Below are 12,419 nucleotides of genomic sequence, written 5' to 3' on the forward strand. Positions count from 1 at the left end.
CAATAATGTAAGTGAAGAGTCACCTGGTTGTGAGATGGCCTGGTAGTGCTTCTAGGAACCTGTTTGTATGTTTTTGTGGGCTTTATCTCAGTTTTGCTGTGAGGAACTATGAGCCAGTTGGATGTCAAGTATTTATGATATGCTGACCTTACCATTGATACTTTATTATTTTCCTACTCTTTCTCCCCTTTATTTGGATTCTCATAGATACTTATTTTATACTTTTTTACTTGTGTGCCTCCAAAAATCTTTTGTATATTCCAAATTCCATTAGAACAGTAACTTTGTTTTTAACCAAACACTTCCTAAATGCCAGCTGCTCTTAATACTCGGCATTTTATCTTCTTATCTTGTTTGATCCTCATTACATTATGAGATCACTACTATTATTATGTCCATTTTACAGAGTGTGAAACTGAGGTTCAGAGCGTTTGGTTCCCAGCCTTGCCCAGAGTCACAGACGTACAGGGTGAAGCTGGGGTTCCGGCCCAGGAGGCAGAGCTTGACCCCAGAGTCCTTGCTCTTTCCCACTGCCTTCTGCCACCTTGACCCAGTAGACGGGGATCATGTATCATATATCCTGACCACACCCATACACCCTTACTTATATACACAGGCAAAACCTAAGCTACAGAAGGTGTTTTAAAGAAATAACTTATATTTTTCCCTACGTAAGGTATCATTTTATTGATCACATTTAGACTCTGCAGAAGAACTTTTGGACAGTTTGCCAGCTGACAGCCTCAGAGTCAGATCATCTACACATTGTTTCATTTGGCCTTCAGAATGAGTTCTGGACGTGTAAACACACAACAAGCACGTACTCTTGGTTCCCCACCTTCCCTACCATGCCCCTTTTCTGAAACTGTCACTGAGTCGTTGATGTGCCTGTAGTTTAAATTAAGCTTTCAAATTTTCAGCCTGTAGTTTAAATTACTGATGGGAAGGACCATGTATCTCAGTATTAAAACACTCTTAGGGCTTCTCTTCTAACTCTAGAATCCAGCAGAAATCTGCCAACAAATGTTAGATGTAATCTAATTTGGTACACATCTGCTAGAAAATTTAAGAAGGAAATTTGCTTTAAAAACAATTTAAGTAAAACAAAGTTAGAGGACTCATACTTCCTGATTTCAGAATTTACTACAAAGCTACAGTAATTAAAACAGTGTAGTACTGGCATAAAGACATAAACCAATGAAATAGATTAGGGAGCCCAGAAATAAACTCACATATATGGTCAAATGATTTTTTAACAAGGGTGCAAACACTAGTCAATAGTGTTTTCAATAAATGGTGCTGGGAAAATTGGATCCACATTCATTGAACTTGAACCCTTACCCTATGCCATATATATATGTGTGTGTGTGTGTGTGTGTGTGTGTGTATATATATATACACATACACATATAAATTCAAAGTGATCAAAGACCAGAACATAAGAGCTAAAAGTATAAAACTCATAGGTGAAAATACCAGAAATAAATAAATAATCCAATTCAAAATTGAGCAGACATTTCTCCAAAGTAATAACACAAATGGCCGGTAAGACATGAGAAAATGTTCATTTTCATTACAAACATCATTAGTAATTCAGGAAATGTAAAAGTAACTTTTTTAAATTGCTTTTGATACATTTTTTTATCACATGAAAATCAGTTGGATACCAATGTGGTACACTGCCAACATATTAGGAATATAAACTCAGATTCTTTAGGAAGTTTTTTAATTTGTTTGTTTATCAAAAGATAAACAAACACATTATATGTAAAAAGTATCACAGGATACATGCCTGATAAGTTCTTATACTTCCACTTTCTATTGTTTAAGACAAATGTGACTTCTGGATAGAAAACATTTTCATTGGCCCTTTTGAATAAAATGTGTAACAGGCAGTTTTACTTGTTACTTTCTTATTCTAAGAAGACCATAGTTTTAGGAAGACCATGTCCTACTGGGACTTCCCTGGTAGCTTAGTTGGTAAAGAATCCACCTGCAATGCATGAGACCCAATTTGATTCCTGGGTCAAGAAAATCCCCTGGAGAAGGGATAGGCTACTCCAATATTCTTGGGCTTCCGTTGTAGCTCAGCTGGTAAAGAATCTGCCTGCAAAGTGGGAGACCTAGATTTGATTCCTGAGTTGGGAAGATCCCCTGGAGAAGGGAAAGGCTACCCCCTCCAGTATTCTGGCCCGGAGAATTCCATGGACTGTATAGGCCATGGGGTCGCAAAGAGTCGGACATGACTGAGTGACTTTCCCATGCCCTAGTGAGGAGGGAGAGCAGTGGAATCATCCCCATGCTAGAGCCCTAAGCCTGAGTCTTACAGGAATTTATAGCTCAGCTCTGTTAGTGTAATGGCACTGCTCGTTACAACAATTTTCGTTTATATTAGACTTACTTTGATCATTATGAAAGCCTATTTCATTTTTACATGGAGCAGTTTATGCATTAGATACAGCCAAACCTTTTTAAACTTTAAAATAATTTTCTTTTAATTTTTTACATTTATAAAAGTTATTTTAAAAACAATAGTATTTCTTTCTTATCTATCCATATGTTAAAATATAATTTGAAATCATATATATGCAATGGGACAACAGCAACCAAAAAAAACCCTACTGTTCTTTATTTCTGTAATAAAAACAATTTTAAAAAAAATTTGAACATCACTGTTTGTAAGTACTAATTTTGAAGAATTTTTGTAATTCACCCAATTTAACACTGCTGTATTTTATTTCTGCAACAAAGCCAGTTAAAAATGACAACAAATATTTGAACATCACAGTTATAAGTACTGATTTTAAAGGATCTTTATGACTTAGTCAAATTGTAATGGTTAGCTACTTCCAAAACCGCATCTAACTTTCTGTAAAAAATCAAAACAAAAAACTATTCCTTGTACATTTTTTTCCTTCAGAATTTTTATAGCATCATAAGAAAAATGAGCAAAAGACTTGAACACTTCCCAAAAGATGAATCCAAATAAATAGCCACTTAGAATTTCCATATGTCACAAGACACAAAATGAAAACGCCAGTCCTGATTTTAAAAGGCAGATAACGACAGCTTTCGGTTGTTTGCAGTTACAAACAGTACTTCAGCCAATACCCTTCTACATGTACAGGCCTTCTCTAACGCAGACAGCAAGTAGAATGTCTAGGCCACAGAAAGTGGATGTCTCCTTTCAGAATGGACACTGCTCTGCTGCCTTCTGAGCTAGTTCTTTCCAGCTTAACTCCCACCAGCAATGCATGAGTGCCGTTTCACCACACCCTGATCACAGCCAGCACTATCAAACTCTACATTTTTTTCCTATTTGATGAATTTTTCCAATGTTACTTGTGGTTTTAATTAGCATTTATCTGATTACTAGTAAAGTTGAGCATTTTGGCATATGTTTATTGGCTGTCTGTCTTTTTTGCTTTCTGTAAATTGCCTGTTCATACCCTTTGCCCACTTTTATATTAGGCCATTTCTACATTGATTTATAGTTCTTTATATCGGTTCAGTTGCTAAGTCATGTCAGACTCTCGTGACCCCATGGACCGTAGCCCACTAGGCTCCTCTGACCATGGGATTTCCCAGGCAAGAATACTGGAGTGGTGTGCCATTTCCTTCTTCAGGGGATCTTCCTGATGGAAGGGTCGAACCCCATGTCTCCTGCATTGCAGGTGAATTCTTTACTGCCGAGCCACCAGGGAAACTCATAAGTCTTGTGATCTTTGCTTATATATGTTACATATATTTTCCCCATGATTCTTCTTTATTTTGTATTGATTGATGATTGGCTAATACATGAATGCTAAGTTGCTTCAGTTGTGTCGACTCTTTGTGACCCTATGGACTGAGCCCTCCAGGCTTCTCTGTCCATTAGATTCTCCAGGCAAGAATACTGGTGTGGGTTGCCATTTCCTCCTCCAGGGGATCTTCCTGACCCAGGGATCAAACCCGAGTCTCTTATGTCTCCTGCATTGGCAGGCAGGTTCCTTACCCCTAGTGCCATCTGGGAAGCCCGATTGATTGGTTACAGCATAGTTGATTTATATTAGTTTCAGGTGGAAACCATAATGATTCAATATTTTCATAGAATATACTTCTTTTAAAGTTATAAATTATTAGCTATATTTCCTGTGCTGTACAATATATCCTTGCATCTTACCTATTTTATTGTACATAGTAGTTTGTACCTTTTAATCACCTATGCTTATCTTGCCCCTTTTCACCACTCCTCTTCCCACGGTAACCATTAGTTTGTTCTGTTTCTGTGAGACTGTGTTGTTATATTCATTCATTTGATTTTTAGATTCTACATATAAGTGATAATATCACATATGAACTCTTTATATAACAAAACATAATCCTTTGTCATCCTTGTTGCATTTATTTTTCTACATCTGTTTGTTTTTCACTTGTTCCCATTTTTTGTGGTTTTTTTTCTTCCCCATTCTAATTGTTTCTATCTCAAAATGTTTGGCAGATTGACCAGTGGAGCCATCTGAGCTTCAAAGTTTCTGTATTGGTTTCTAATTGTAGTTTCAATTTCCTAAATAGTTTATAGAACTATCATATTTTCTATTTATTTTTGTGCCAGTGTTAATAAGTTCTGTTTTTCTAGGAATCTATTCATCCAAATTTTCAAATTTATGCAAAAAGGTAGTGACATCCTCCTATTTGTTTAAACATTTGTAGGATTTGTAGTGATGAATCATTTTGCATTTCTGATATTCTTAATATTGCTGCTTTTTCTCCATTTTTTTATTAGTTACTTGTTGCCAGGGATATCAGTTCTTTTTCAAAGAACCGAGTTTCAGTTTTGTTAGTTCTTCCCAGTACCTATTGACTTCACCCCCTTCTTGCAGAGTGCATTCACTGGTGCAGAATTCTGGCTTGGTAACAGTTTTCTTTCAGCCCTTAGTGATAGCATCCCCTGGCTTCCAGCTTTCTCTTTCCATCAGCTTTCAGTCTTGTATCTCTGAAGGGGATTTTAATATTTTCTCTTTGTCCTTGATTTTCTGCAGTTTTAATAAGACATCTAGCCATAACTTTCTGTTTTTATTAGGATCATGAGTTTTCATTTTATGTCTGATCTACAAATGGAAATTGTGATTATCTGATGACATCTGTCTTCACTGGTTATTTGTTTATTCTCAGTTGGGAAGACCTTGCCACTCTCAGGTGTTGAAAAATTCTGCTCTAGGTTTTCTATGGACTCTATTTTAGTGTAAAGTGAGAAATGGGGATCTGAATTGCTTTTAGTGCTGTATCTTCAAATGGATGATCAATTATTGTAGAAAGTCAATTATTCTAGCAAGTTTTATTGTCATATTTTAACTATTTGTGTATTAAAATCTTTTTGTATATTAAAATCTTACACATAGTAGTAGAATCTGTGGAGGGAGGAGTTAGCTCTCTGATATCAGTAGCTGCTTCTGTTTAATCCAGATTTTATTTAAACTGTGTTCCTCACCAATTTTGCAGGACAGCACCCGTGTTTTTCATGTAAAGTGTCTGGTGCGGATGTGAAGCGTTGCTCTGTCAGTGCTTGTGGGAAATTTTACCATGAAGCCTGTGTCCGCAAATTCCCCACTGCCATCTTTGAATCAAAAGGCTTCCGCTGTCCCCAGCACTGCTGTTCCGCCTGCTCTATGGAGAAAGATATCCACAAAGCAAGTAAAGGTAAAACAAAGCTAACGAAGGGGACAGCGTTTGGGGTTGTTTTAAGTGCAATGGCAAACAGTGAGCACATTATTATAAAGAACATTGGGCATCCTCCCTTTGTTTATCTGTAGCTATTGCAGCTGGGCCACAGTAGATAGTAAAGTAAGTGGTAAATAGATAGTAAAATAAAATAAGTAAAATAAGATAGTAAAAAACACAGTCGTATCTGACTCTCTGTGACCCCAGGGACTGTAGCCCACCAGGCTCCTCTGTCCATGGAGTTATCCTGGCAAGAATACTGGAGTGGGTTGCCATTTCCTTCTCCAGGGGATCTTCCCAACCCAGGGATCAAACCCGTGTCTCCTGCATTGGCAGGAGGATTCTTGACCACTGAACCACCAGGATAGCCCTAAGATAAGTGGATTCTAGGTTCTAATCCAGACCTTGAGAAGAAAATTCCATATGTTCAAAATTACCCCTGGAAATTTCTTCAACAGGTGCCATACTGACAACCACCATTTCTCCAGCACTGGAGCAGACACAGATTTTTTGAGTGACCTCTAGATGGGCACTACATTTAGGGACCATACAGCATAGAAATGGCAGAGCCAAACTAGTGAGATTTTCATTCTACTATAACCAGCATCATCCTGGGTCCCCAAAGATCTCCCTTTGTGTCATCAGATGCCTTGTGACCCAGGGTCCTCCCTGACCATCTTCCAATAGGTCGCATGGTGAGATGTCTGAGGTGCCCAGTCGCCTACCACTCCGTAGATGCTTGCATTGCCGCCGGCAGCACCCTCGTGTCTTCCTGCGTTCTCATCTGCAGTAATCATTCCACACGGAGCAGTGGCTCTTCGTCTGCTGTAAATGTAGGCTTTTGTTTCGTTTGCGCCAGAGGTGAGTCTCAGTCCTTTCTCTTCGGGTCTTTCTGGGTTCGTTGGTATATTTCCCCGTTAAAAACAAGTTCCAGGAATACCCCTAAGAGAGATGAACACTTCCAGCAACCAGTCCCTTTTGTTACATTAGATACTCAGACTGTTAGAATATTAATCCTTCCATAAATTAAGCTAAATTCTGCTTAATTTCTTAGTAACTTAGAATTAAAGATGAGTCTTCAGTGTTCCTATTTGGAGCGTCAAAAGATTGCAGTTGACCCTTGAACCACATGGGTTTGAACTACCCGCACCCACTTGTGTACACTGTTTTCTCAGTGTGTACTCTAAGACTTCGATCCAGTGTTGGTGGAATCCGCAGATGCGGGAGAGAGACGACTGTAAAGTTACAAAGGATTCTGACTGCGATTCTGACTGTTTAAGGGTCAACTCTCTTCACTTTTCCAAACAATTCTTCTGTTTGAAATAGAATCTTCTCATGTCATATTATGTAATCCAGAGTTTTCAACTAATTTAGATTTCACTTGCAAGGCAAGAAGAGCACATTTATTTTTCAATTATTTATGTTGTATTTTATCATGTTTTGGTCTGGCATCGAGGGAGGCCTAATGGGATACAGCCAAGGCAACATATGGGGTGTATTACTTAAGAGCCTGCAGTGCAGGCTTTCTTACTTGCCAGCTGTTGATATTTAAGTCTGCCAAGAGATTGATCAATTAAAAACAATATTGTGTCCCTGAGGGTGTCAGTGAACTTGAGTTCGTGATAAATCTACAGTAGAATTTCTTTAGTTGAATATGATACGGAGTATTCAGCTTTACAGAATGTCTCAGCTATATTATAATAAAAACAATGTTTAGTGTAATATAAAGTGTAAGCATTTTAGAAATCAATTAATATCCCCAAACACAGTTTGTTGGGATTTTTTTGTCATAAATGCTGTTTTCTAAACTTCCCTTAGTGTGAAATTCTTGAAAGGATTCTATGGCATGTCAGGCCTATTAGATTATACTTAGCCCATATTGCGGAGAAGGCAATGGCACCCCACTCCAGTACTCTTGCCTGGAAAATCCCATGGACAGAGGAGCCTGGTAGGCTGCAGTCCATGGGGTCGAGAAGAGTCAGACACGACTGAGCAACTTCACTTTCACTTTTCACTTTGATGCATTGGAGAAGGAAATGGCAACCAACTCCAGTGTTCTTGCCTGGAGAATCCCAGGGACAGGGGAGCCTGGTGGGCTGCTGTCTATGGGGTCGCACAGAGTCGGACACGACTGAAGCGACTTAGCAGCAGCAGGAGCCCATATTGAAAAAGAAGTTTGAGATCTTGTTTTCTTTTTTTAAAGAATTTTTTATTGGAGTATTGTTGCCTTACCACGTTGTGTCAGTTTCTGCTGTACAGCAAAGTGAATCAGCTCTATATTTACAGATATATCCTAACCCTTTGTTTGGATTTCCTTCCCATTTAGGTCACCACAGAGCATTGAGTAGAGTTCCCTGTGCTGTACGGGAGGTTCTCATTAGTTATCTACTTTATACATAGTGGTTGTGTTTTGTTTTGTTTTAGGAGACAGTTCTTTCAATTTGGTAAAAGTACTATAAAATATTTTTAATAGAATTTAGCTAGTGTGATAGATTTTGAGTTGTTTTACTTTTGTAACTCTCATTTAAAAAAAAAAAAAGGACCAGAGGAGGTGGACAATAAAGGATTAAGTAACTGGTAGTCCTTGTAGCAGCCAGCTGAGTCAGTGTACACATTGCTTTGAGCTGGCCTGTTTGGCAAGCATGTGGGGTGGCCGCTGTCAGAGAGAAGTGCTGGGTAGAACAGTGAGGGCAGCTGTATTCTGCCCTGAAGGCTGGACGGCACAGGGAGGAGAAGATTGGACGTGTCTCATGCCACATTGCATTAGCCAAAGAAAATGTCAGCATGTGCCTTGTCCCTCTCCCCCTTCCTAAGAAAGGCATGACAGGGTGAAAAAGCTGAATGACTAGCTTTAGAGACTTTCAAATAGATGAGTATCAGTGATAACATAAAGTCTCTGTTGCTTTGTAAATAGTACTTTTACTCACTTTCACTTGGAGTGATGGGGGTGGTGTGTGTGTGTATGTGTAACTGAGCCAACATTTTATTAATAAATATCAAGTTTAAAACTATCGTGTTGGCTTACTCGAGAGTACATTCTGAATCAAGTACCATCAGTAAGTATATCAACCAATATTTGTTTTTGCTCTATTTCATTCAATGATTGGGTGACCTTTAAAGCAGGTGTTTTTTTTATTTAAGTAAGGTAGAAAATGACCCCTTGTCAAGGAACCTAGTTTTAGAGCAAATTCTAACCGTTTTAACTTTCATGCCTTGATTAAAAGCTTGACATAATGGAAACTCCATGTTTTAACAACAGGATCACATTTGGATTTTATCAATTTAGCAGTTATTCTGCAAGATTTGCTGTACTGAAATGCCTTTTTAAGAACAAGATTATTTAATTCCCAAATACTCTAACTGCAGCTTTGCACAGTAAACAGAAACGTTCATTTTCTTTTCCAGCATTTTACAGAAAATTATTCTAAATAGATCAGATGCTAGGATTTGAGAAGGGCTTAAAAGTTCTCCAGAAGTAAATGATATGTGTTCCTTTATCAGTTTTTATAGAGGGTCTCCTTTTTTAAGGGGATCTGTTGTAATAAATCCACACTTATTAAAAGGGATACTTCAGTCCTTTATGTTTGGGCGTTAGGAAACTTAGCTTGTGTTGCAGTTGTTTCTCCCTCTGCACAGAGGATTTTTGTCTTAGTTCTTGGTTATTGGTTGTTTAAAATCATTAAGCTAATTCTTAAAGTCTGAAATATCTGGAAATATTTTTGGAAATGCTTCAGTGTTTAGAGGAACAACCCACCTCCCCTGCCCCTCATGGTGTCATAGGTGCCATTTCAGTGCAGTAGAGATTCTTCTGCATTCCCTTTCATCTGGAGGGTGCTGTAAAATAAAAGTTACTTAACATTCTAAGTTGTTCTTCCCTATTTAAAAGCCACTGTACCACTTTTCTCTATTAAATGTATAAAATTCATTCAACATTATATAACCTTTATTCAAAGATTCTTCTGTATTACCAATTAGCAATTTCAAGTTCCATTCACATGAGAGATATTTCCTGAATCTGTCTCAGTTGTCGAGCAGCACCAAATGAAGATAACATCCACCAAAAATAATAAATGGTCACCCCTTTAGAAACAAAACTCTTCCCTCTTCTCAAAAAGATCTCTGCGAAGCTGCTGTCATGATTTGTACTGTAAAGTCTTAGATTGTTATAAACTGACCGGTAACCACAAACAGAAAGTTTCCCTGGTCCTGCAGGTCCCTCAGCCACAGGATGGACTGAACTCGGGGCAGGAGGAGGAGGGAGTGGGGAGAGGTGTGTGCTACAGGTGGGTTAGAGCAGATGGTGTTTCCTCCAATAGGACAGCTGTATTAGTGGATTGAAAGGACATTTTTATAAACCCTTAAGTTGGTTATTATCCTAGCAGGACAAAATTTTAAAGATTTGCAGTACCTCAGTGAAGTTCAGCAACTCACAGCATCTTTAAAATCATGTATCATACTGATAAGAGGAAAGCTTCATTGTCTGACTGAGAAAGCTGGAATTTGAGGGTATCTAAAGATCTTAGCAGAGAGGAAGAGAGGCCCAAGTCTGCTGTTCAATGCTGTTTGATGTATTGAAGGTGACCAGCGTCTCTCCTGTGTCATGTAGACAGTTCTTATTTCCACTATTAAGTGATACGTCATTTTGTTCTTTGGGTTGTCATCATAGTCCTTCTAAACATTGAGGAACATAGCTCTGTTTTCCAGAGTGGGTTTTCAGAATGACATCAAACACAGTTTAATCCTCAAATTCGAGTCTTTTTTCTGGGTGTGTAGATTTCTGTGTAGAGATAAGGCACTGAGTAGCCTAAACTCCCTTTACTAACTGTAGAAAGCTTTTTCTGTCAGATCTTTCTTTTTCTTCATATTCTTTTTCCCCCACCTTGAAGCACAGCTACATAGTAGGTGTTGGTTTATTTTTCCTCATGGAATCATGGGTAGTTTCATTGCAGCTCACATCTTTCTGTTTGTCTCGTATAGGGCTGATAGTGCAGGACCATTCAGACCCCATGTTCAGTTCCTATGCCTATAAGTCCCACTACCTACTGAACGAATCAAATCGTGCAGAGTTGATGAAATTACCTATGATTCCTTCTTCGTCAGCTTCCAAAAAGAAATGTGAGAAAGGTAATAATCAAAATAGTTTATCTCTTACTTTTATTTTTGCATTTCCTATTTTTTTTCTCTTTAAATGAAGGGGGAAAATGTATGCCTGTCAAGCACCATCTGTTGCTTTCAGTAAATTCTACCTTGGTGGCTGTGACTGTCTTCATATGGCTGCAAAATTATTAAAAAGGGCTTAAAATAATTCTGCTATTACAAATTTTTACTTACACTTCTTGAATAAATTTTCACACATTCCATATATCTGTAGTTATTAAAATTGAAAGACTAGGATTCTGCTTTATATAGAAATGTATTCTGAGACCTCTTTCTCTTTTGCCTGAACTACCATTCATGTTAGAATAGAAGAGACAGGATGTAATTTGTTACTAACTTTCAACTAAATAACAAGATAGGTTATTAAACAGAAGGGAACAAAGATAGCTGACACTTAAAATTTTGACTCTGGAATACATTCTGTCATTTTGTTTCTTAAATGTTTGCTATGAAACCTAATTGCCCTTCTCTCAGGAGACATTGGTGGGCAGCTGGGAGAATGCACAAATACTGGAGCTTGAAAGGCAGCCCAGCAGAACTGAAGAATAACTTATGGATAATTTATACACAGAGAACAAAGAGCTAAATGTATATCTTTATATTCTCCCAGTTAATTTAATCTATGGAAGAAAAATCTTGTGTTTTGCCTTACAGAGCCTACGTGTAATGCAGGGGGGGGAAAGTAGTTTAACAATAATGTATTATTGGGGGAGTTATTATTCTAGAGGGTAAGATAAATAACCTAGAAGGTGAAGGCCTTTTCCGGTATACATTTCCGTTATGATCTGGGGCCAGGCTCAGAATCTTTAAAGAAAATTTAATTCATTTTTTTTCTTTCTTTGTGTTGCCTGCTGCTGATGTATGTTTGCTGTTTGTCAGACATCTGAAGTAGCGACCCATGACTAAAGGAAAGTATAACTAAGCAAGTTGGTTAGAACCCATGGAGAAGGAGGCTGAGAGACTATTGACTTTTTTGTCTGTTTTCCATTGAAGTCACAGTATGGCATCTTACTGGTGATACCACCTGTTTCCAAAAAAAAGATGGACATGGGTCTGACTAATTCCATAGTGCAGTAAAATTAGACTACCCAAGGCATTTTAGGAAATGCCTGATTTCCCTCCTGGCGCCTTTATAAAATTAGACAAATTCAATTGTTGCTTACTTTGTGTTCAGTACTCGGTATTGGCCTTGACATGAATTGAAATTATTTTGAGCCCTCTGTTTGCTTAGCTTGAACCGTTATCTTTCTTCTCTCACACCCTAAAGCAGTTTTCTTGCATAGCACCAAGGTGGAGTGTTCATATTTTTATTTTTCTATTTCCCTGTGTATTTTTGTCAAAAAATCGTGATGATTTTCACTGATGATTCAGGGTCTGTATTTCCTCTGAAATAAGACTTAAAATTCAGGACTATTCCATAATGTTAAAAATGGCCAGCCTGACTTTTCCACGTCAACCCAAAGAATCACATGTCCTCAAAGCTATTTGCAAAGACCGCTCTCCCTACTGGTCATTTCTTTCTGATGGAAAAATGAATTATTTCATTTTATTTTAAACTTACA

At 37.9% G+C, this 12,419-nt stretch overlaps 1 protein-coding gene across 7 annotated transcripts in view; it reads left to right on the forward strand.

Annotated features, from left to right (window-relative positions):
- WHSC1L1 (Wolf-Hirschhorn syndrome candidate 1-like 1) overlaps positions 1-12,419 on the forward strand; it is a 69,992-nt gene that overhangs the window by 33,002 nt on the left and 24,571 nt on the right. For 6 of the 7 annotated variants that reach the window (XR_825158.1, XR_825159.1, XR_825160.1 and 3 more), the window contains 3 exons: positions 5,482-5,679; positions 6,388-6,561; positions 10,678-10,824. Coding sequence is in view for 4 of the 7 variants with exons in the window: in XM_010838767.1 (XP_010837069.1) it covers positions 5,482-5,679; positions 6,388-6,561; positions 10,678-10,824 (519 nt within the window). In the remaining 3 variants the exon portion in view is untranslated. The remainder of the gene's footprint in view (positions 1-5,481; positions 5,680-6,387; positions 6,562-10,677; positions 10,825-12,419) is intronic. The other variant, XM_010838770.1, reaches the window with a different exon arrangement.

The sequence above is a fragment of the Bison bison genome, unplaced genomic scaffold, assembly GCF_000754665.1.
Source record: "Bison bison bison isolate TAMUID 2011002044 unplaced genomic scaffold, Bison_UMD1.0 scf7180017864105, whole genome shotgun sequence".
Taxonomy (NCBI): Eukaryota; Metazoa; Chordata; class Mammalia; order Artiodactyla; family Bovidae; genus Bison; species Bison bison.